Source organism: Mauremys mutica, chromosome 23, assembly GCF_020497125.1.
Source record: "Mauremys mutica isolate MM-2020 ecotype Southern chromosome 23, ASM2049712v1, whole genome shotgun sequence".
Lineage (NCBI taxonomy): Eukaryota > Metazoa > Chordata > Testudines > Geoemydidae > Mauremys > Mauremys mutica.
This window is the reverse complement of record NC_059094.1, coordinates 14,594,952-14,619,635: the sequence shown is the minus strand read 5'-3', so window position 1 is coordinate 14,619,635 and position 24,684 is coordinate 14,594,952. Positions and strand designations below refer to the sequence as shown.

General features: G+C 57.5%; 1 protein-coding gene across 2 annotated transcripts; it reads left to right on the top strand.

Moving 5' to 3' along the window:
* Positions 1-4,380: 4,380 nt before the first annotated feature.
* HPCA (hippocalcin) lies at positions 4,381-24,631 on the top strand. Of its 2 annotated transcripts, XM_044997906.1 has the most exons (5): positions 4,381-4,524; positions 7,037-7,073; positions 18,615-19,012; positions 21,727-21,832; positions 22,890-24,631. In XM_044997906.1, exons 3-5 carry the CDS (start codon positions 18,635-18,637, stop codon positions 22,985-22,987), a joined length of 582 nt encoding a protein of 193 aa, XP_044853841.1. In that variant the 5' UTR covers positions 4,381-4,524; positions 7,037-7,073; positions 18,615-18,634; the 3' UTR covers positions 22,988-24,631. The 2 variants fall into 2 exon arrangements, with proteins under 2 accessions (XP_044853841.1, XP_044853840.1); XM_044997905.1 differs by lacking the exons at positions 4,381-4,524; positions 7,037-7,073 and adding an exon at positions 17,918-18,034 and having other exon boundaries at positions 22,890-24,628.
* Positions 24,632-24,684: the final 53 nt, after the last annotated feature.

Genomic DNA, 24,684 nt, shown 5'->3' with positions numbered 1-24,684 from the left:
GACCATGCTGTCTCCTTGCAAGTCCAGCTTCTGCCCACCCCGCTCCTGAAAATCCTTTGCTGCCACTTGTTCCCATAGTGCTCCTGGAGCTGGCCCTTCCTCTTGGTGAGCGACAGGCTCGCTGCACAAGGAAACCCCAATAAGGCTCAATGCAGCAGAGGCCTGTTAGCAGAGCCCACGGAGTCCAGGGATGCCTGAAGAGCCTCCGTTTGCTTTCAGATGTACTGGGCCAGCCTGGAAAGCACCTGGGCCCAGATCCTCAAAGGTATTTAAGCTCCGAACTTCTACTGAATTCCATAGAAGTCAGGAGCCGAAATACCTTTGAGGATCTGGCCTTTCTCCTTGGCTCGCTGACCCCCGGCCTATGCCAACCCCAGGGCAGCTCTCTTACCGTCACTGGGGTTACACCAGAGTTGATCTGGCCCCTCGTTGTGGCGGCAGCACGTCACCTCTATGCCCTTGAGCTGTGGCTCTGACAGTGAAAACGGTGCAGCTGAAAGGAGCCAGCCGGACAGCCCCAGTCAGAGCGAGCCGCAGGCCAGGGGCACCCCCCAAACTCCCACCCAACCCCCCGACTCGATGGCTGTGGGAGCAAGCGTGGGAGCTGGTGGGGGAGTGACAGTGGGTCTAAAAGGGGGTGGAGGAGAGAGACACTGGGACAAAGACAGAGTGGGGGCTGCCGGGTGGGGGCCGGTTTGGCTGCCGGGGCAGCAGCAAGGCAGCAGTTTGTGTGTCGCAGCCCATTGTGCACTGGCAATTGGCTGCATTGTGGTCAGGCTGGTTCGGGCCCCGTACTCCCAGATGGCAGCGTGGGTGCCCTTGTGAGCGGCGCATTCATCGCTCCTCCGCGGGAAGGGAGGAGCGGGGGAGGGGAGAGCTGCCAGGTGGCGACATGAAAGCAAAGAGCAAGGGTGGCTTTTTCCTCCTGTGCCGTGCGTTAAACAAACACTTCCAAAGCCCCTTTTGGCAGTTCTTGGACACCACCCAGGAACGCTTGCCCCCGTCCCTGCTGCGGGAACGAGAACCACCACGTCAGCTCCCGGCAGCAGCTGCAAGCTGAACGCCTGGTGTGCCCGGACTGCAGAGTGGAACCAGGGACGCAGGGGGCAGAGAAACCCACTTGGCTGGCACAGCTGGAGCCGTCTCGGGTCTGCCACTCTTTTGCCCCCTTGAAGCCCCAGCTGGGTGTGCTGGGTTCAGCGGGGGGCTGTAACACGCCTGGACAGAGACGTTTGAGGGACTTTGTATGCAGTGGCTAAAGTAGATTGAAACAGAAGGGGCAGTTCTCCCTGCACCAGCAGAGAGGGAGCGGAGCTGGAGGGGAGCCAGGTTCAGAGGGAGCTCTCCTGTTTTGGTGGACTTGGGGATGGAGACAGCGTGGCCCTCTCCTCTCACACTTTCTTACTTTAACCCCTGCATGTACATACACAGCTAAACACGTGTCCCCACACATGTATGCATGCACATGGACCCTAAACATATGCACACCACTGCACCTGACGTGTACATAAGAATTCCCAGTGGCACATGCACAGACGCATTATTATTATGAGTATGCATTCTGTGGATTGCGGTAGCACCTAAAAGCCTCAGTCATGGCCCCGGCCCCCACAGTGCTAGGAGCTGTACAAACACAGAACAAAAAGACAGGCTCAGCCCCAAAGAATTTACAGTCTAAGTAAACACATATGCCCATATACACATGGGTCCTCACACATGTACACACACACACATACATGTATCTTAGCAAATACACAGACACTCACAGGTCTGCAAACACCGCCCCCCTTCTCAGGACACATACCCTTGCATCCACTGAGACCTGCCCTCAGACTATTGTTATGCCAATGCTCAGCATCCTTAAAGCAGCTGTTGGCCTTGTGTGTTTCTTATGCTAAGGTGCCATTCATCTCCTGGGGCACAGTAAGGCCGGCGAGAGAGAGACATGGGGGGAACCCAGTGAAACTGCCTGGAATGAATGAAGTTGAGTTGGTTTCACGCAGGGAAGGACCAGCTCCCATCTCTGAGCCTGGCTTGCATTTCACTGGGCTGCTCTCCATTTGACAGTGTGAAGACATTTCACTGGCTGCAAGCATTGATTAAAATGATCCTCTGTCTTGCCCCCTGAGTAATTGCTCTTTCTGAAAGCACATGACAGCGAGAAGGAAAAGCTGCCTGCTCTAGGAAAAGCAGCCTGCGGGGCTGGAGAGCTTTAATATCAATAGAAACACACCTGATTGGGAGATAGAAACCAAATCCCCCCGGGGATAATCTGGAATTAGCTGCAAAACTGAGAAGCCTCAATTTGAGGCTTTGGGGGGTCAGGTCCCCTGACAGGGTCGGCCCTAGCTGAGTCCAGATCGCAGCAATTTGTGAGTTACTGGCTATAAAAGAGACAAATTAAATGAGCGGCAGCATCATTGTGGCTGGCCCTGGCCGGTGGCTCATTTCCTAAAACTGGGGGTTTTCAGCCTTTTTTCATTTGCGGCCCCTTAACACATTTAGAAGGGAGGTGCGGACCCCTTTGGAAATCTTAGACACAGCGGCTCCCCAGAGGTCTGCGGACCTCAGTTTGAAAATCACTGCCCTAACGGGCAGAGGTGTGTGTCCTGTGACATAGGGAACTCTCTGTTCCAACCCCCTCCACCTCACCGAATCCCCGTGTGTTTCTCTTTGCCTCTCTCTGTCTCCCTTTATGCTCATCAAGACAGCTGGAGAAGGTGCCAGTTTGCCCTGGTTCCACCTTTCCCAATAGCAGCTCCTCTGCGTTTCCAATCCAGCCCAGGGTCATCGCTGGGGAGGAAGCACCATTTGTCCATGGGAGGGCAGGGGGACCAAGGCAATGGTGAATGGGTGGGAAGATCCTCTCTATGGTCCACACTATGAAAATGTGTGAGAATTTCTAACACCCGCCCTGTAACAATTCCATAGCTGCGTAGGGACTACATGGTTGTCAATCCGGTGTACATCACAGCCCGGATAGAACTCAGGACTCCCATTGCCACTTGGGCTAAAGGAGACTCTCTGTTAGCTTTGGAGAGGCTCTGACATAGAGGGGAGCAGTTCTGGGTCCATCCAGTAGCGTGCAATGGCATGTGTGCATTGCAATGTTGTGTCTGCACGGTAGGCACTCTGCATGCCCACACGCGCTGTAGCGTACAGAATGCAGGTGCACACCTTACCCATAGAGCATTCTCACCCACTGACAATATAGCAGGGCCCCTGTACTCTGCAATTCCACAGCCGCAAGAATCCACCCCTGGCTGCAAGGTCCTGAACCATCGTCTCAGCTTTCTTTCTTTTTTTAATCAGGTTCCTGATCCCGACGGTTGCAACGCAAACCTTGAAAACATGCCCCGATTGGCTCAAAGGCGGAGCTGTCTGGCTGAGTCTGCAGACAGCCCGAAACAAGGGCTCAGAGATGTGAACTGCCCCATTCCCCACGCCAAGAGGTTAAATGGGACTCTCGGAGAGAACGGTTTCAATGGCAACATTGCTAAGGATTCCACTGCGGATCATTGCAGCAAACACGCTAGTGAGCCCACCCCACAACTGCTGCCCCTCGCTGCCCCCCGACTGCCCCTTACCCACCCACCCAGCCTCCCCCGGGCAGCTTCTAAGGTGCAAACAGGCCTTGAGGCCTTGGGGGGGCAGGGGCAGCAGACTGACCTTCACATCACAGGGGGCAGCTGGCCTGATTCATTTCCCGATTGACTCCACTAACCCCCCACACACACCCATTTAGATGGGCCCCCGATTTCCCGCCTGCCCCACCGCCTGGCTGCAAAACGTAGCCAGATCCCCTGCAGCCCCATTCACATCTGGCCGCGCTGCAGCGGCTGGGGGATCGGCTGCGGCTTTGCACCAAGACCAGGGGCGTCTCATCAGGGATCCCCCCTAACGAGGCGGGGGGGCTGTTTTTAAGGCCCATTCCCAGCTTGGGCCTGGTTTTAAAGCAAACTTTGAACCAAGCCGCCTGGTTGGCGTCCCAGCATCTCCGCCCCCCGCCCCTCCCGGCCCCCGGGAGCAGGCGTCCTGCGGGGGGTGGGGGGGAAGCCGCTGTCAATCATCGCTCCAGCTCCTATTCAGTCCTTGACGGTGATTGTGTAGGGCTCTGAGCCGGACTGCACCAACCGGACCCAGGGAAACGGGGGTGGGGGGCAGGCGGCCCCGGCAGCCAGCCGGGCCATCCCAGGCGCTGGGCGGGCGGGGCTCAGGCCGGGCACAAGGCAGAGCCCGGGCAGCCGCCCCGGGGATTTGCTCCAGGTGGGACATTCCACCCACCCCCTCCCGCTGCATCTTCCCCGGGCCGGGTTTGCAGGAGTCGCCCCCTCCCCGCCCAGTCCAGCGCAGCCCCCCCACCCCCGCCCTGAAGTTGCTAAGCTCGTGCAGTGTAGCCCTGGATGGAGCAGCAGTAGCATCAGCTGGGATGCAGCTCTCGGGCGGGCGCTAGGCTGGAGCACAAGGGGGGGGCGAAAGCAGCCGCCGCAGCAGCCGCCGCCGCTTCTCCTTCTGGCTGGGCAGGTAGGAAGCCGCCCGCGCGTGGCTTTGACATTTTGATCCTTGCAGGGGAAAAGTTGTTGCAGCCGCGGGGCTGCAGAGGCAGGGAGCCGCGGGGGGCGGGGGGTGCCCTGGTGGTGGGTCTCGCCCCCTTTCCCCGAGGGGGTCGCCAGCCCCTGCCGTGCTGGGGGTCTGGAGACAGGACGGGCGGGGGCACCAGGCTCCTTTTACAAGAAATCAAACGCTGTGGCCGCAGCTGCAGCGGCCCGTGGCTCTGCGGAGGGGGGTCCCCCCGCCGGTGCCTCGTCCCTGCCCCATGGCGCAGGGGGTGGATTCCCCCCGCCCACCTCTCTGACCCTCGCCCCCTGCAGGCAGCCCCCCCCCCCGGCTTCGAGAGCTGTCCCGCCTGTCCTCGCCCCCGCTGCGGAGCCGGGCAGCCGCATGCAGCTGCCCTCTCCCGGGGCTGCAGCCAGCGGTCCTGCTGGAGGTGCGTGCGATGGGGGGCCGGAGCGGGTCAGGGCTGGGGGCGAGCCGCCTGCATTGCTGCAGTGGGACTCGGCTGTTCCCAGAGGCGAACCCCCCGTCCGGCTCCCGCCCTCCTCGGACGGCTCCTGTGCCCCTCCCCGGCAGATCTACACCGACCCCCCCGCTCCGAGCTGCAGCCATGCCCGGGGCAGGAGCTCCGGCACTGAAGCGCATCTTGCCCGCCTGCTGGCGGCGGGGTTCCCCGTCTCTCCTCCGGGGGCTCGCCGAGCTCAGGCCCGCCTCCCCTGGCGGCTGTGCGCTCTGCTCCCCGGAGCCGCAGGGAAGCCGGGGGCTCCCGCAGCACCATGCGGTGGGGGGAGGCTGAGGCTCCCCGGGCGCAGCAGGACCTCAGCGCCCTGGCTCGCCCAGGGGGCTGCTTTGAGCTAGGGGGAACCTGCCGGGAGCTGGGTCCCTCCTGCCCTGCCCTCCTGGGGTAGTGCCCGGGTTCCCTGGCTGCTGTGACCCCCAACCCCCCTTCTGTGGGGCCAGGAGCAGGGTACCATGCTGAGCAGGGCAGGGCACCCTTCCTGCTGCGTGCCAGGCCCTTCCCCGCTGGGCCAGCCCAGCTCATGCTGTGCCAGCCCAGCTCATGCTGTGCCATGTTCCTGGAAGCCGGCTGGGCTGTGTGCTCCTTGCTCCAGACACCACTGTGCCCTGGGTCATGTGAACCAAGGCTTCATTGCTTAATGAGGGAGGAAATTGCCAGCATGTGCAAATCGGGTTGGAGAGGAGCATGAAGCCGAGTGTCTGGGAGGGGGGGCGTTGGATAACATACCTTGGAGAGCAGCCCAGCCCTCCTCTGCAGCACGGCTTCCTGGGTGCCGGCATCCATCTGGCCTGCTCACATCATCCCTCTTCGTTAACGAGAATAACGGAGGCTATTCAATGTCTGGGGAGCCCCTGGCCTAAGCCTCGGCACCACTTCTGCTTCGCCTGCCGCCTGGGAGTGTGTGTACGTGACCTCCATGCTCAGGAGCAGCCGGCGGGAGAGCCCAGGTGCCCCGTGTCGCACGGGTCTGCCAGGAGGGAGAGAACGGTGCGGAGGCGGGACGAGGAGCTCTCTGCACATGAGTCTCCCGTGTAGCAGAAAAGGGGTTGGTGCCCCTGCCCCTGAGGATCTGGAGGCCCAGCTACTGCAGAACCAGCAGGGTAGGGGAAGGGCCCAAAGCCTAAATAATGGCCCGTCGAAGGGCTCTATGGATGGAGACCCTCCCTCGGGAACTCGGGGGGGATCTGCTCCCTGGATGAGTGATACTGAGTGAAGCGATCTCCTCTGCTCAGAAACGGGACTGCATGAGTAACTCGGGGGGGGGGGGGGGGCTTTTCAGGGATTAACCCTCACTTCCATGGGAGACAGACGCACTCTCACGCTGAGACCCGATGGACGTGTAGGCTGAGTCGTTGTAACACGGGGATGCCCCTGAAGACCCCTGGGGGTGGAATGCCACGGCACACCTGGCTGAGGGTGCCGGCCCTGGGCAGTATGCCACGCTGCCTGCACGCTCTCCCTGCTTTGCCAACCGAGGGGCTGCTATCTGTCTGTAAGGCCTGGGACGGCTTGGAGAAGGGGCCCCTGTTTCCAGCGTGCTATTGCAATGGCTGAGATGTGCTCTAATCACTGGCCCCGGGCTCGTGAGTTTGGGGCAGGGAGCGCTCAGTGAATCTGGCACCCTGTTGGATGCTAGCTCTGTCACAACAGAGCATTTTGCCTGACGGGCTGGGAGTGACGCATGCTCCGAGCCGGTGCTAACCCATTGGGGGCCCTAAAGAGGAATATTTTTGCCCCCCAATACTAAAACAGGCAAGTTCTTAGACTAAAAAGTGAATTGGGGGCCCCCTTGAGCTGCTTGGGGCCCTAAGCAATTTCTTAGTCTGCTTATGCCTAGCGCCGGCTCTGAGCATGCTGTCTGTGTAACTCTGGGACCCTTGGGGCTGGCTAACTTGGATTCAGGAATCTGGTGTCTGTGTGGCCAGTGGATTACTGACCGTCCCTTTACGTTCTTATTTCCAGTGCCTGGATCTCCTGTCCCATCTCTGCTCTTCCGTGGGTGAGTAGAGGATTGACTCCGAGCATTTTGGGTCTTGTCTGTGGTGGGGGTGGGTCGCTCAGGGAGGGGATGTGGGGAGGTAGGTGTGTGCGCGCATGTGCATTAAAGATGTTTAAGTGAGGACGGGGGTTTTTGCAAAAAAACCCTGCTTCTAGCAGAGTCTAAATCATCCTCCCAGGGCTGATTTCTGCAAGCCCTGGGCGTCTCCCGGGGTGCTGCACATTCCAGTGCTAGATCACTGCTTCCCACTGCTAGTGCAGTGAACAGGCTTCTTATATACCTAACCTGGAGGTGCTTATTAACTGACTGCCTTGAAGGCCTCGTTCACGGGTAGGCTCTGCCTTGGGCTGGTGCTCAGGAGACTTGGCCAGGCAGCACAGCTCAGATAGGGTCTGTTCTGAATGGGAGTTTGTTCTTGGATGGAGGCGATGGGGCTGGGCGTACGTCTGCTGAGCAGCGACAGGGCCGTCTAAGGTAAAGAGCGTGAGCTGATGCCTGCTCGGAGCAGACGGGCTGGGGGACTGGACAGGGGGGACTCTGGCAGAGAAATGAGAGCGCAACAGAGCCACAGGGAGGCTGGAGTATAAATGGGCTAGGATTTGGCAAGGAGTCTTAGGGAATTAGGCACCCAGATGCCTTTGCAGTTTGGTGGAAGTCTGATTCCTAGGTGCCTTGGAAAATTCCAGCTGGAGCTGGCTCTGTTGTCTGAGCCGCACTGGGGTGAGGTGCAAAAAGCTCGCAGGCGGAGGGAGGGAGGAGTCCAGGAAGGCCCTGAAGTCCCAAGCAAAGCACCAGAAACGGAAAAGGTTCTGTAGAAATCTACCAGACCCGTCTCTTCTCTCGCCCTCAAACGGAAGCTGGGAACAGGGCAGCCTCATGCCGGTGCATGGGCAGGCTGAGCCTCTGGGCGGGAGGCTGCCGAGCATTTGAGCCTTTGGAGTTCTTGCTTTGCTCAGGCCACTGCAGCTGGTGGCAGAGCTGATGGAAAATCCTGACATCTTGGTGCCTGTGCAGTTAGTCAAATCTGCTCTTTGGTGTTTGCTTCGCGCAGGGCAGGGAGAGGGGAGTCATGCGCTGAGGACCCACTGGGATTCCTAGCGCCGGGAGGCGCGGTGCTCTTGTGCTGAGCTCTGCTGTTCAGCCAAGCCAGCCAACCTCTGTGTGTGTGTCTCTTCCCTCCTCTAGAAAACAGGGGAGGTAGCACGGCCTCATCTCCTGGGTGGGGGCTGAGGCTGACATCTCAGACGGATGTGTGTCTTTATCAGCCCCTTCTCAGGAGCTGTTAGCAGAGACCCGCAGCCCGTCGCCTCCACCTGTACCCCGTCTCTCTGTGTGTGCTCTGGGATGTGGCACTACCACGAGAATCAATGAGGCTGCGGCCGAGGTGGGGCCGGAGGGGAGTGTGGAGCATCAAACTGACGTTGGATGGCGTAGCACGATCTGCAGGCAAACAGGAGCTGGTCTTGCTGGGATGCAAACCTGCCTGCCTTGGAACTGGTTCCCCTTTGCCCTCCACGGAGAGCGAAGCGCTCGACGTCTGTTATCTTGCTATTCCCCTTCCTACCCCTACAGCACAGCCACTGCTTGTGTTTCCCCTCCGCTCCCCAAACAGGAATCTGCCTTCAACCCTCCCGCCTCCCCTATGAATCCTCAGGGCAGCTAGTTGGCATCTTCCGGCCTGACCTCCCTGGGGTGGATGGGGAAAGGTGGCTGAGCCAGTCTGCAGAACCCGAAGCAGCAGTCCCCTTCCCCTGTCTAACGCCTGCCTGCCTCAGTCTGTGGGATTCGATGCCTGGGACTCCAGCGCCAGGCAGAGGCTGGAAAGCATCGTTTAAATATTAATAAGAAGGCAGGCAAAGCCGCTCTTCCTGCATCTCTGCCAGGCTCTGCGTTCCCGTCCTTCACTTTGTCAGTGTGCAGAGCTGAAAATAAACCATCTCTCGAAAGGGAGCTGACCCAGTTCTGTTAAAGCTTCAGCCAGGAGAACTCCCAGCCCAAGCAGAGCTCTGGCCGCGCGGGCCAGGTCTCCCTGGGCCAATGGGGTATTTCGCGCCCGTTGTCACTGTGGCAGAATGAGGTTTCACCCAGTGGTTCCCAAGCCTTATAGGTGGAGGCTCCAGCTTTGGGAGCGTTCTCCAGCAGTGCCGGTGAGGACTGCCGCAGTGTGGCATCAGTGTTCCTAGAACTGCTGGGATTTTCCACCTTGTTGTTCTAATCTCCAAAGCATGGGAGTTCCATCGGGTGGGCTCTGGTGGGAGCGTTGTTTTGTGTTCAGCAAAAAAGCCAGATGCCTGCAACATCCGTAAGACATAAAGGCTGAGTGAACTTTAAAGACAACTGTTCATCTGAGCCTATAAAAAAGGAAAGAAGGCGGCCCCAGTATGCCATGCTCTGCAGTTGATGGGCAAATCACCTCATTAATAGTGGAGGGTGGAGAGGAAATGCAGCAAGGTGTGGCAAAACGTGAGGCATGTTTGCAGATGACAGTTATTTAGGCTAGTCGAACCTAGAGAAGATGATCCTCAAGAAAACTCCAAAGGGACCTAACCAAGCGAGGGGAATGGACCCCTCCATGGAAAATGAAATTCACTGTTGGCAAATGCAACCACGCATGCCGGAAAGAATAGTATGAACACACGTTGTGCTGTGTTCTAAATTCACTGACACACACCTCGCGCATCGCTGTGCCTGGCATCATGAGAACCTCCACCCTCTCTTGTGTAGTGCCAGTGAAAAAGGCAAACAATGTTCAGCTGCATAAGCAATAGGATAGAAAAGGACACAGGATAATGAGAGAATCAGTTACTTTAAACGGGCCATAAATCCTCATGCTTCTTGGCACAATCCAACCCCTAACTGACATCTGGTTATGAACAGCAGGGCCATCCATTAACCACATGCCTCCAGCACTGGAATCTGAATGATGGGCCTTTGGCTCAGAAATATTCAGAAAGAGATCAAGGGGCAGCTCCTCCGGTGGGGGAGAGTAGTAACGGAGAGAGGCCTGAGCACAGGACCAGGAACCAGGATTTTTCCCTGCCTCTGATATTTATTCCCTTTGTAGCTTTCAGCCAATATGGAACAGGCTGTGAATGCTGAGGTAAGCCTCTGGCAAAGGAGATGATCCTGTGGCCAAGGGCTGGCCTGGGAGCTGAAGGCTTGGTTCTGTTCCTAGCTGTGCCACCAATTTGTTTTGCAACCTTGGGGAAGTTCCTTAATCTCTTGATGCATCAGTTTCCCACCTATCAAAGGAGGGCAGTCCCTGCCTCACAAGGATGCCTGAGGATTAGCGAGCTGACTCTGTGACGCACTCTGGAGAGGAGGTGCGTGCGTGCACGAGCAAGTGTGAGCTGTGCCATCACTAGCACAAGTAGTGGATGGCGATTGTGGTGTCACACAAGAGCTGGTTCTCACTTGTCCTTCAGGAACTGGAATGATGGAACTTCCTACTGGAGTGGTCCCTTTCTGCGCGCAGAGTCGGAGTTCTTTGTTCCGAACTGGGGCCGGCTCGGGGGCCGGCGTCTCTGTCCTTGTCCTGCGGTAGCCCCTCGCTTCGGTCACCCCACCCGAGGGGCCTTGAGATCTTCCAGGTGAGGTCAGCTCCTGTTCTTGAGGCTGCTTTCTCCCCAGCTGGATTATTGATCCCTCTTTAGTCAGGAGAAACACCTGGCTTGTGCTGCACTATTCGGGAAACCGCGCCGTCGAGAGCTGCTTAAAAAGAAATGACCCGAAAGCATCATAACGATCGTAAACATGGCTTTAACTGTTGGGAAGCTGCCACCTGGACAGCCAATGTGGGTCAAGGCATAAATCTTCTCTCCCTGCTGAAACGAATGGGGCAGCGGAGAATTGGAAGGTTGCTGTGAATTTAAAAAGAAATAAGACTTCATCTCTCAGCAACTTGGCAGTTCTCTGAATTCCTCCCCCTCCCCCAACTCATTCCCATGGCAGCTGCATTTCCTACATATTCTTAGCCCTGCCTCCGTGCGGGGAGGAAGGACTCTTCCGGCACTGGCTGATTTATGTCTGGTAGGTGATCCAAGCTGAAGTTTGTCAAGTGGCAAGCTCCCATTGAGACCCCAGCCCATGTCACTTCACGATGACACTGAACCAGTGACAGGTGTGTCTGAAAACTCTTTAAATTCTCTTGCTCCCTGTATGTTCTTGGCTGAAGATCTACCAAATATCCAGTGAGTTGTGAGCATTCCCCATAAATTCGGCAAAGCGCATCGCGACCCTGGATTCCTGCAGCGTGAGGACTAGTCCTGCACCCCACCTCCCGAAACTGCATCTCGCTGGATCACGGGACGGAGATCCCTGCCTGGAGTTGGCTTGCAGAAACCCAAAGATTGTCCCACCCGGGTGCAAGGCAAGGGGGGAAATGTGAGGGGCTGGCTCTGGTGATGCTGAAAGCGCCTCTAAATTGTGATGATGAAGTGGGCAAAGGAGAGCCGGTGGTGCTGGGTTCTGAAAGGAGGAATTCCTGTGGTAAGAGGTCCCTGCATGGATTCTGAATGAGATGCTGCAGGGAGCATCCCCTGCTCTGGGACTGTAAAGAATCTCTGTCCTGGAGTCTCTTATCTTGGGGGGCCACCCTGGATTATTTTTGCTTTGCAAGAACCAGTCCCCCTTAAACTAAGGGGCAAACATTGAGAAAGACCGTGTCCTGGATGGTCTTTCTTCCTTCCCTGACCCAGTAGGTCTGGCTGGGCTTGTTCCTACCAGCTTATGTACAGGCAGAGGTGCCTCTCCTCTACCACTGCATCCCAGCTCAGTCGTCTGGGCAAGTCAGCCAACACCCTGCAGGTACATCTCTGGGGCTTTCCAGTCTGCTGAGTGCATGGAGCTTCGTGTCTCCTGCTTGCCCTGTGTCTCTGGCAAACGGCTCCGGCATCCTCCTTCATTACTTCCTAATTGAACAAGCGGCTCGTTGAGCTGGACCGGCATGGCGCCGGGGAGAGACGACGTGGGCACTCTGAGTGGAGGAAGAAGGTTAGAGAAGCCAAGCAGGCAGGAGCTGACGTGCCTGGCTGGCCCACCGGCTCCCATGTGGGCGACTGTTCAGAGCACGTTAAATTAAATGTACAGAAAACTAACAAGGAAAAATGACTCTTTTCTCTAATCAACTGATAGGCCCCAATCTCCCACCCCCACCCCACCGCCTCCTTCTCATCCACCACTGGAGTCACTGGAGCGTCTGCGGGGAGGCAGAGGTCTGCCTGCATGGAGCTCCTTGTACGATTCTCCCCATGCCCTGATCCTGCAAACACTTCTGGCCGCATTTTTCCACAGCTCAACTCCCATTGTTCTCAGCGCTCTGGCACATCAGGCCACTAAATCCAGTGAGCAGCCCACTCACGGGCGTAGTCCTGACGTTCCATGGGACTGGGTATGGGAATAAAGCTACCCGCCTGCTTGATGTGGCTGCAGAATTCAGCGACTGCTTCCCATGTATGCAGCATAGTTCTGCAGAGCCCAGCCTGAGTGACGCTTTCTCTCTCCTGGGGCTGCCTTTAAAAAAAAAAAAAAAGTCAAACCCTTTTAGTGATTGCAAAATGTAAAAAGCATGTTCAGCCCCCCTTTGCACTGCGCCGGGCAAACCCCTTTCTGCAGGAAAGCTGCCCAACCAGACACCGTTGAGGTCTGCAGGACAGAGCCAGTCTAACTGCATCCTTGGTATCATTTTCCTTGTGCAGCTGTGCTTGAACGGAACATTGTGCAGCCATCGCTGCTAGAAACAGGCGGCGAGGGGAAATGAATATACTCAGAAAAGCTTTTTCCTCCCTTCCCCCCGCTTTGCAAAAAAAAAAAAAAGACTGTTTTTTTAACTCTGACAGATTGTGGTTTTAAAGCCTTGAATCCAACTGGGGGGGGGGGAGGAGGAACACTGCCCATGTATTCTATGCTCTTGTCAGGTAGAATTTTTCAGACTGACACTCACCAATATTAATATTTTTTTATTATGATATATGGAGCTATATACACCTATCTCATAGAACTGGAAGGGACCTTGAAAGGTCATCGAGTCCAGTCCTCTGCCTTCACTAGCAGGCCCAAGTACCGTCCATGACAGATTTTTGCCGCAGATCCCTAAGTGGCCCCCTCAACAACCCTGGGTTTAGCAGGCTAACGCTCAAACCACTGAGCTATAGTGCTAGGCTCTGTACAAACACCTAGTGAGACAGCCCCTTACACTGTACTAGTTATGGTGTAACTAGACAAGGGTCGGCTGGGAAACCAGCGCAGTGATTAACCCAGGTCATGCAGCAGAGCCAGGAACAGAAGTGTGGGCTCCTGACTGCCACACCAACACCTTGTCTGCCAGGCCACCTGGAGAACATCGGCAACCTCTTGCACGGAGCTGCTGCTGGGCTCTGATTGTGTTTCCCCCGGGCTCTTGGGGTGGGGGGGGCATATCCAACGTAACCAAATTGGCAAAACGTGATTATAACCATCAATATTTAACTGAGCAGTTGCAATAAGGCGAAACCGGGAAGGAAAAGCTCATCCATGTTGCTAAGTCGCTAATTTGGCATTTAAAAAACCCTCTGCTCCCTTCACCTCCTTGTGAGGAAGGAGGTGGCCCGTGAGGAGTCATGCTGTGCTGGATTTGATAGTCGCAGCGTGGTGACCCGTGGTGACCTCTGCCATTGCCCGTTCTTCCAAAGAGCTGAGACCCTGAAGTGGGACTTCGTTGGCTCCAAGTGAATCTGATCTCACGTCCCTTGCCCACCTTGACCCCCTGGGAGACATGAGCACCCAAGAATGGCAGACTTGGGCTTCTGGCGCTAGGCTTCTTTCACTTAGGGCTGCCTCCCTGGCATCTGTCAGTCGCAGGGTGGAGAGGCGATAAATCGGCCCAACATCCTCCTTTTAACAACTTTGAGTTCAACTTTCCAATCCCTGATCCTTGAATGACGCCCGTTGGCAATGCTACTAGGCAAATCAAAACACTGACTCATGTATTTGCTTCCCTTCAAGGTTAATGGTTTTGTTTCGTTTAAAACTCTGGGCCTGTTTTCCTCCAATCTAACCTTGCACCCAATTAGTGTTTGCTTAGAAATCTGTCTTCTCCCTGCCTGGTTCTCCTCTGGAGAGTCTGATTTTAATAAGCCACGCCAGGGTGTCTTTTATGGCCTAACAATGCTGTCTTGACAGTGAGGAGCGCTTAGCCTCTGGTTCTGTGTCTAACAGCCGCCACAGCTCACTGTCGTTAGACTATAATATGTGCCACGTTGGCTCGTTGCTTCCGTTAAGGATCCCCCGTGGACAGGACGCATGGTCGTCTCCTCTCCACAGGATGCTCTCTGCTCTTCGGTTCCTCTTCATCTGCCTCTCCCATTTGCCATGGAACGACCTTGGAATTCCTGGTTCAGGAATTCCTGCAGCATTAACCTGGACGAGCTACTCCCTAGCTGTGCTGTTTGCTCCTGTGGCCAGTAGTTCCCCTGGAGTGGGCACTTTGCTTGCCAGGTGCGGCTGCCTGGCTTGGTGCCTTGGAACAGGTAATTTCCTCTCTCTCTTCACCTCCAAGGGGCGTCAGTGCGTTGCCCTGCAAGAACTCTCCCTCTCCAAGCCATCTATCAGGATCCACTGAGCTCCGTGGGCCCAGGCTATTCTGGCTCCAGCAGCATGGGCTTCCCTAAGCACTGGTCAGCCCATGGCTTGCACACGAGGCAGACAGCCCCAGTGGCTCTCGCTGGGGGAGTGCGGGGAGCTCTCCCTGCCAGCACCTGTGGAGTGTGAGGGGATCCAAGAGAGCTGGTAGAACTGAAAGTCCTTGCTGGGAAATGGGGGATGGGGGGGGGGGGGCTCTGTTTTCTTGGATTGTTTCTGTAACACCTGACCCAACCGCATGGAGATCCTCCATGAGGAGGCGGAGAAGTGGAGCCAGCGGGAAATGCACCGACCTGATCTCCCTTTCACTTCCAGTCTGGGTTATACATGCCAACACTCTGCGTTTCCCCAGCGCCTTCCACGGGGCAATCTCAACACACTGCACAGCCAGGGGGTCACCCTCATTTTCCAGAGGTGTTGAATAAATGACTTGCCCAACCACTTGCGGTAAGTTGGCAGCAGCCATGGGAAGGGAACCCAGTGTCCCTGAGCATCAGCCAGGTGCCCACCTCATCCCTCTTGTTGAAAAGACTCTGTGTCCCCAGAGCTACCTAAGTGCTGTGACCGGTCTTGCTGCTTGTGCCCAGATAGTGGGGTCTCGGGATGGCTGATTGCACCCCTGGCACTGGGCGGGAAAAGGGCTGAATTTATGGGTAATTACAAGAGGCTGCTTAAGTTTCCAGTGAGGAGAATAAAAGGCTCTGGCTGCAGAGAATGGACAGAAAAGGTCCAGTGGGAGGTAACGAATCCTAGTCCTGGCGGCGCTAATATCCCCAGCTCCAATCTCTGCTCCCCAGAAGCGTTGGTCTGTTCTCTGCAGTCAGGCTCTGTTCTTAGAAGCTCCTAACCAAGCTGGAAGGCTGGTGGGGGGGCGAGGGGGGAATTTGGAGAAGAGCAACAAAATGATTGAGGGGCTGGCTAATGGGGATATAATTCAAGGAGCCAAACAGGGCTAGCCTGACCAAATGACCCTCTGCTCAGGTGAGGGAATCATTTTGGGTGGCTCCAGGTTGTTTTCATCCTTATCCTCTATGACATTTAGGCTGAATGCCAAGGAGGTGGGAGCATGTGTGGGTCCCTAGCAGAGATCAGGGTCCTGAGCCTCTTTATGGGAATTTTCCCTTGCTCCACAGTCCCTGCTCTTCAGGAGCTCTCAGTGGTGGGGTCTGGACTCCCCTTCTCTGGGGCTGGCAGCCTTCTCCGAGCAGAACTTGTACCTCCTAAGCAGGGCTGATCTGTTTACGTGGCCATGAGTAATTACTTGGAAATCCCTGTGCTGTCCAGCCCCTCTCCCCTCCCTCTTGCCCAGCGGGCAGGGGGATGTCAAATGGCACATGAACGTCCCTGATGGCTCACCAGACCCAGGCCTAAAGGCAAGCGTTTAACGGGGAGGGGAAGGGGCCTTGGTTGTCTTCTGCCCTGTGATCTTGTGTCTCTGACTCCCTGGTGCCAACAGAACCCTGCTGCTTGGGCTTGGCTGCACAGATGTGATTGTTAATAGGCTGACAATTACTATTCAACCGAGGGGGTGGAATCATCCAGGGGTTGCTGCCGCCAGTTTGCTGTGGAGCTGTTATGCCCGAGCTTGGCTTCTAATGACCGTCCTTACCCAACGCTCCTCTCCTCCTGGCGCCCACAGTACTGGGCTCATTCGTGTTGCCATGTGGCACCCGGAGCCGGAGCGGCTACGAGGATGCTTGTGAGGCAGACTTTGGATTGCTCAGGGGAGTGAATTCCCAGGGTGGGGACCATGGCGTGAACGAGGGGCTAAAGGCCCTGCAGGAATAGGCAGTAGCAGGCTGTCTCCTCTTAGGCATGATGGCTAAGGGCTTGTCTCCATGGCAGGGTTAGCTCAAGGCATAACTCGCGTGTTGGCTCAGACCTGACCCCCAGAAATCTCTGGCTCCGGTTACGTGGTGGTTTAAGCTCAAGCCAGCCGGCCCGTCCGGCTTCAGTGAGTGATGCAGTGGGGACCCTGCTACAGGCTACAAACTCCCGTTAGCACAACTCAGCTGCCAGCCCTGTGCCGCTCGGGGGTTGGCCGAGCTGGGCCGAGTGGTGTGATTGAGCGAATGGCTGCAGTAAACACCAGCCCCGTGTGTCTGCTTAGCCAGGCGAGGACTGAACTCTGCAGCACCCAGTCCAGAGAGCCCAGCAGAGCTCAGGGAAGCTGACCAGCGCCAGGCAGGGTATCGGGGGAAGGAATGGGAGTGGCTGGCTGAGCTGGTGAGCCCAGTGCACAGACCTGCCTGTCCACACTGGGAATAGCTTTTGTTTCACGTGCTCCTGGCTGCTGCTCCACTGGCGAGAGCAGGACACACGGTGCTCCAGCCAAGTCTGTCCTGTTCCAGTGGTGTGGCTGAAAGCGGCCTTGTCCCGAGCACGCAGCGAAACAGTGGGGACGCAGTGCTGAAGACTGGATTGGTTTTCTAGTGGAGATGGGGCTGTGACACGTACCTCCGCTGCCGCGCCAGTGGCTAATATTCACATGGTCTCTTCCTTAGTGTAGACAGGACCTGAGAGTCCTACAGCCAGGGCCCCCCCGATGTGGGGTTTTGGAGGTGACACTGTCCCCACTAGGTTATTCAGAGCGCGAAATGGTATCACCCCTCCAAACTGGACCCAGAAGCCAGGGCAGAGATTGGAGCTTCCACATTGGGCACTGACAGCTGCTCCTCTCCCTTGGCAGCTGCATCGCGCACCAGCTCCAACTTCGGGGTGAGCTTTGAGGGCAGCCATCTGGCGGGTGCATGGCAGGGAAGGGGAGTTTGGAGAGCGTGAGGGCCTGCTGGTGAGGGCTGCACCGAAGAGACACAATCCCACTCTTCTGGCCGCCTTTAGGAGAGGGGCCATGGGCCAGCTCTGCTCCCTGCGGATCCAGGGGCAGCGATGCCTCCAGTGGGGCCAACCCTTTGGGTGAAAGGCAGGAGATGCCCTCGGTGGGCTGGGCTGAGAGGTGTGGAACGGATCGTTCCCCCTCCCCTGCGCACCAACGCTTCTCCAGACTTTCTCCTGGCGTTTAGAGCATCCCAGCAAAATCTCTGCCGTAGCTACTTGCAGCGCAGTAACTTTGAGAGTTGCTTATAATTCGAGGCGTCGTCCCCCTGCCCCAGTCTCTGCCCAGCCCTGGGAATGCCTGGTGTGAAAGGCGGCCACATAGACACTTCACCTTCTTCCTAAAGTGCCTCCGGCCCTCTGCCTAGTAATAAATCAAGGATGATTCATGGCTCCTCCCACCTCCATGCAGAAACCTCCCCCAGCAGCAGCTGCTCGAGCTGAGCAAACGCTTTCTCTTTTCTGCAATGGAGCCGGGGAGGGGACCTGGCAGCATCAACAGGCCTGTGGTAGGTCACTGCGGGATGACTGCTCAGTGCGCTGGCTCTGCAGGTGCAGGGAAGGAGAAGGACAATGTCTCCAGGGCTGCCTGGGGGGATGGGAGCTTTCTGACTCCATGTGGCAGTGAGTCCTAAATTGGCTCAGCGGGGTCCAGATTCCTGCCATGGCTGTGTTTGGGGGGGTGGTTCTGACTCAGGTAGGCAATATTCCTTTAGGTACTGTAATATTTGAGTGAATCCTGACCTACTATTTATATCCCCAAAACACCTTAGAGCCCCACAGTGCTCGGTGCTGTACAAAACCAGAACGCTGCGCAGGACGCTAGCCAGCTCCTGGGTGGGGCAGTCGTGCCGAGTCCTGTGCAAGGCGGGAGCTGTAGAGTTTAAGGCCAGAAGAGAGCATTCTGTCTTCTAGACTGACCTCCTGTAGAATAGGCCAGAGCATTTCACCCAGTCTGTCCAGTATTGAGTCCACGATGGGTGCTCATAGCCGAGGAAGGAGCTGAGATACCCATCTGGGAAGGGTGCTGGTAGTTGGGAGAGGGACTGACCAGATCTGCCTCTCATCTCTTTGGCTCCTGGGGCCCAGATTAAGGCTGTGAAGTGACCATGGGGAAGCAGAACAGCAAACTGCGTCCAGAGATGCTCCAGGACCTGCGGGAGAACACGGAGTTCTCGGATCTGGAGCTGCAGGAGTGGTACAAGGGCTTCCTCAAGGACTGTCCCACCGGCATCCTGAACGTGGAGGAGTTCAAGAAGATCTATGCCAACTTCTTTCCCTACGGCGACGCCTCCAAGTTTGCCGAGCACGTCTTCCGCACCTTCGACACCAACGGGGACGGCACGATCGACTTCCGAGAGTTCATCATCGCCCTGAGTGTCACCTCCCGGGGCAAACTGGAGCAGAAGCTCATGTGGGCCTTCAGCATGTATGACTTGGATGGTAACGGCTATATCAGCCGGGAGGAGATGCTGGAGATTGTGCAGGTAACACGACCCCCTTCCCCAATTCCCTCTCCCCGGCTGTGTGGCTTCCTTGTGCCTGGGCTTCTGCTGCCTGGGACTCCAGCTGGATGAGCTTGGAGTATTGCCCTGCCTATGGGCCTGAGCCGAAGTCCATTGCAGTCAAGGGAAAGATTCCCCTCGATGTCAATGGGCTTTGGATCAGGGTCTCAGCTAGCTGAGATCCAGGCGTCCGTGTAGGCCCCTTCCATTAGGAAATGCCGCATAGGGACTAATCCTGCATTCTGCCCAGGGAGTTGGGACTAGTTTGAACGGGGCCAGTTCTCCAGAGCCATGCACTCTGACCAGCCATGCACTCTGACCAGCCCCAGCTCATCTCCTCCACCCTGCCCTGGTGTCAGCAACCAGCCAGGGTGCAGTCCGGCTGGGAATTGGCTCGGATAGGTTTGTTCTGTTTGCCCCAGGGACTAGCACTGCTTAGGGGCTAATGCAGGCAGGCCACACGTGTCTGTCAGTCGAGGGGATGCAGGGACCAGGTGGGATTCAGTGGCTGGAGGATAATGACATTTGGGAGGATGGAGGGGTGGGGGCTGGACTTTGTAAGGAGGAGCAGATTCCCTTCACAGGCTTGTCAGGCCAGGGACTGGGGGGGTGCGTACGTACGTGCTTGAACAAGGGCAGGGTTGGGCTCCACAAGGCCCGTCATAAAAAAGCTTGCGTCTCCTGGCCTCCTCCTCAGCCTGTGGCCCAGCCTCCCTCCCTCTCGCCGCTGAGCAGTGATGCTGAGAGGGGCAGGAGCAGGCTGAAGAGTTGAATTTAACGGGGGGATGGTGAGCCGGCCAGATGAGCAGAGGGCAGAGTGTGAGGTGACTGTCCATCACGGGTCTCTTGCCTGGCTCTGAAGGGCAACCTTCTGGCAGGGCTGGGAGAAGGTCGTGCAGTCCAGACCCCCAAGCCTTGCCCTCTACAGGCGGAGGCTGCTCAAAATCTCCCTTCTCCGATGAAAGGCCAGGATGCTGCCTGCCAGTGGCGTCCGCTTTTCACGTGCTTTTCGCAGAAACAAAGAGTGTCGCTCTCAAAGCCAGAGACCGGCCTCTCATCCAGACTGGTCTCTGCTGCTTTAGGTCCCAGGCGAAGGGATTTAAAATCTGCCCTAGTAGCCGAGGAGTTGGTACGTTGGCAGTGAAAGCTCCCGTGCCTGTGGGGGAACCGTGGCTTTGAATCCAGGGTCGAAGCTAATGGCTGACTCCGTTTTCCCACTGAGATGCAGGAAGGATCAAGCTGGTCCTGGCAGGGCTTAATGCACTCGCTGCCATGAGCCAGGTGGGAGCGCAGCAGGACGCAGGAGCCCAGGACACTCATTGCCTGGGGGGGGTTGAGGGGCAGCAGTGGAGCGTCTGAAAGCCAGAGCCCTTTATACTGAGTCTCTCCTCTGCAAATCAAATCCTTGAAGGGCCCAAGGCAAGGAGCAACTGGAACCGGGGAGCAGGGAGGGAAATGGGCTTCTTGGCTAGGGCATTTGGCATTCTGGAGCCCTGGTGGCTAGGTCTCCAGTGGAGAGAGGAGACCCAGCTGTACTCCACTGTCTGAGCATAGGAGACCTGCCCCTTCGACGGGGTGCCCTGTGCACGAACCCCTGCAGGGAGTATAGTCATTGGCCTTGTCCCAATGTCAGATGGACACAGATCTGTTCAGAGGGGCACCGTCTGCTTCCCTTCATCCCAGGACCAGCCCTGGTCGGGGTCTGCACTTGCCAAGAGCAGGAGCCATTGGCTTGCCTGCCTGGGATGGGTAACCCAGCCCGGTACGTGGGGCTGCTGCCCCTCACGTGAGTCAAGGTCTCGCAGGGGAACTAGCAGGCGTCCTCCCCTGCTCCTCTCTGCCCTCTGCGGGTGACAGCTTGTTAGCGCCTGGTGTTTTCAGAGCTGCCGGGCTGGGGCCAGCCCCCTCCACTCTTCACAAGTGCAGCCAGGTGGGAACTGCAGCCGCTCCGCTAAGGAACAGAGCGGCAGCATCACCCGAGCAGAGGTAGCGGATCATCCCAGTGTCCATCGGTGGCCTTGTACGAGGGGCTGCCTCTGATGCAGCCGTCCTGAGTGGCTGGGGGCACAAGCGACCAACTCTGCTGTAAACTGGAGAAAAGAGCAACTCCCCTGAAGAGCCAAGCCAGGGCTGTAACACCTGCCCTCTGCAGAGCCGGCCATTACCAGGTGCCCAGCGGGCAGCCAGGGATGGCCCTGGGGGAGAGGGGCTGAGTTGGTCTGGGGGGCGGAGGGAGCGGGAGGACGCGCACCAGCACATCACCACTGTTGCCCTAGGTCTGGGGCTCGCTCTGGAATGAACCCCACAGCCCCGGCACACTGAATCTTAGTTACAGATGCCGTGCGGCAGCAGCCTGAGGAAATGACCCAGTAGCTATTATACTGATCTTGTTTAATCAAGTCTGTTCCATTGTATTTCCCTGCTGACGTGCCGGGAGTTGATGCCGCTAACAGGCTTATTCCACTGGGTTTTTTAAAACAGACGCTCATTCTCCAATGTAAAACCAAACCCTGTTTGCAAAGGCAGGCGGGAGCCCTCTCTGCCTTAGCTCTGTGTCTTCCAAGTGGCTTTTGCAGCTACTCCGCCTGGGTCTCACCCCTCCACTGACCCCCTGCACCCACCCCTAGGAACAGCAATTGCAGGTTTGAGTTGGCAGAGGCCACGACTCCCCCTCTGTCCTGTTCTCCCTCCCCTAGGCCATCTACAAAATGGTTTCCTCGGTGATGAAGATGCCTGAGGATGAATCGACTCCAGAGAAGAGAACGGAAAAAATCTTCCGACAGATGGATACTAATAATGATGGTAAATGAGAGGAGACGGAGGGAGATTAAGTAAAGGTCTCATTGCTAAATCCAGGGGTCTTAGGATCAGAGACACGCAAACTGATTAAATGCATCGTTTGCGTTTCCTGGGGGGGGGGGGAAATCACTGCAGGGGTGGGACAGGGGGGACGGACTAACAGGGCTGCTCTCCTGTGGCCGTGCCATGATATAGCAATGTCTTCTGTGGGCCTGGGACCCTGCCTCCTTGGAGGGGCTAAGCCCAAGGCCAGCAGGCTTGATTGTGTTTAAAGCAAACCCAAGAGTGGCATCTCTCACACACACGCACACACACACACACACACACTCTCTCTCTCACTTCCTGGGCCCTGCAGTTAAGGGCGAGGCTATTTGGACGGGTGGCCCAGTGGTTAGGGCACCAGGGTGCCGCTGGGGAGATGTGGGTGCAACGCCCTGCTCCGCCACCGATTCCATCACCAGGGAAAGTCCCTTAATCTCTCTGCACCGCAGTTGCCCATTGGGGATAATAGCCCTGCCCTGCCTCACGGGGGGCTGTGCGGACAAAGACCATAAGGAGAAATTCAGCAGCCCGCTCCTGGGCACTGGGCTCAGTCTGTCCAACTTTCCCCAGGCCGGGGCGGGAGAGAACAGGGCATGGGAAGATGTCTGGTCTCCACAGTCTGGGGCTGGTGTCCCCTTAATGACGGTCAGTGCAGTAAACTCTGTCCCAGGCAAGGCACTGTTGTAGGAACAGCAGCTCCACCCTCACCATCCTCACTGCTCTGGGGGCCCGGGGCCCGTTCCCAGCCGAAAGGAGAATTATTTCACTCGGTAGGGCCCTGAGAAGCCCTTTCCTGGACAGGCTCCCCTCCCCCTAGGTGCCCACGGCTATCGAGCTGCAGCAGAGAGAGGACAATTACTCTGTGGTGCATTCTTGACTCAGGGGTTGCAGCCCGCAGCCCTGTATTGCGAGGTTGTGGAGGGGGCTGGAAAGGGTCGAGCTGATTTCAGATGCAGGCAGCCTTTGAGCTGACCCGGCGGTGGACACACCAGGTCCTTTCTTCTCTCCTTTTTCCCAGGCAAACTCTCTCTGGAAGAGTTCATCAAAGGTGCCAAGAGCGACCCCTCGATCGTGCGGCTGCTGCAGTGCGACCCCAGCAGCGCCTCGCAGTTCTGAGCCCTCCCGAGGGGAGTGGGGGATGGGCCCCATCCTCTCCAGAGAGCACTGCCAAGACACCTGACCTCACGAAATCACCGGCTCCGCCATGGAGGCCAGCTTCCCATAATCCTCTGGGTGAACGGACATGCTCCCATGAAACGACAGCACGGCCACCGTTTTCTCAACTCATCCACTCTGCTTCCCTCATGCTGAGTCCGTAGCCACGTCCTTGGGAACGTTCAGCAGGTTCTGGGGCTCTCGGGGCAGGTGGGAGGCGGACAGAACAGGAGCCAGCCTGCTGGCGGGAGCACAGGGCCCGGTTCAGCGTTGTCCTCCGGGGGTCCCTGGGAGCGGGGGCAGGCCTTGGTCAGCTGCACGAACAGCCTGTGGTACCCTGAAGGAGGGGGTCTAAGCTCTCAGTCTCCCCTCCCCCCAGGAGGAACACAGGCAGGTGCTCTTTCCCCTTCACTGCCCCCCAAATGCCAGCCCTGCAAAATGGGAGGGATGAAGCCGCTGCAGGGCCAGCACGTAGCCGTAGGGAAGAGCCACTTCGCTGGGTCAGGCTGCACTCCAGGCTGCCTAGTCGTGTTTCCCCGGAGGACTGACTGGTGGGTTGGGGGCACAACCCCTGGGCACACTCGGCGGGGAGCTGAGATGGTCGCCACAGGCGAAGCTAGAGGGAATAGGCTGGTGTCTCTGCAGCTAGTGGAGATTGGGGGGTGGGAGACTTCGGCTAGGTCTGTAGGAGCATGAACAGAGCTGGGTATTTTCCCCATGCAGCTCGGGAGAGGCCCTCCCGGCTGAACGCTTCCCTCGCCTCTAGCTTCTGCCAGGATTTTCCATGGAGTCAGCCCCAAAAGCTTAGCAGCGAGCGCCAGAGCAAGCCAAGCCCCCGGCTTCTGCCAACCCCGGGTGCACAGCAGGGGCTGGGGCCTTTCTTCAGCCACGGGGCCACACAAAAGCTAAAGTTAGGGGCTCACGGAAGAAGCGTGAGGGGGAAAGGTCAGCCAGCATCAGGAGGGGCTCTGGCCACAGCCCCAGAGCTGCTCATTCAGGGGCTGAAGGGGGCGGTGTGGGGAGCAATCCGCCTGCACGGGGGACTTGCCCTCACGGCTGGTGTCTGAAGGAGTTAAGCAAAATGAAGTCCCAACACAGCTGGGGGTGCTGGCAGAATGGGGCCATGGCAAATCCTGCCTCACTGAGCCAGAAGTTGGACTTCCTGCCCTCTCCCCCCATCATAGAGGAGGACCCCTCCCCTGACAGGGTCCTTGCGCCCACCTCTGGAGCCTGCCCCAGCTGGAGGGCAGGGGCTGAGTAAGTCCCAGGGGGGAAGGAGAGGGTCAGTGGTAGCAGCCTCAGCCCTTGGGCTGCCCCCCCCCCCACCTCCCAGCTGATTGCAGCCTCCCCTGCTTAGCACAGATGGGGGGCAGCCCTGAGGACCCCAGCGCACACATTAAAGGCCACTGCTGTCTGTCACACGATTTTGTTCATCAGTATTTTGTTCTGGCTGCACACAGATCCCCTCGGCGAGGGGAGGGGGGGGATCAGCAGGGCCCCCCCACTTCACACAGAGGCAGAAGCCCCGCGTCACAGATGGGGCTCTGTCAGCACAGCCCCACGCCCCCGACCCCGCCAACGCTCTCAGCCCAGGCGGTGGAGATCAGCGTGTCCCGGTGCGCTCACGCACCCTTCAAAGCAGACGCTCGCTCGTCCCT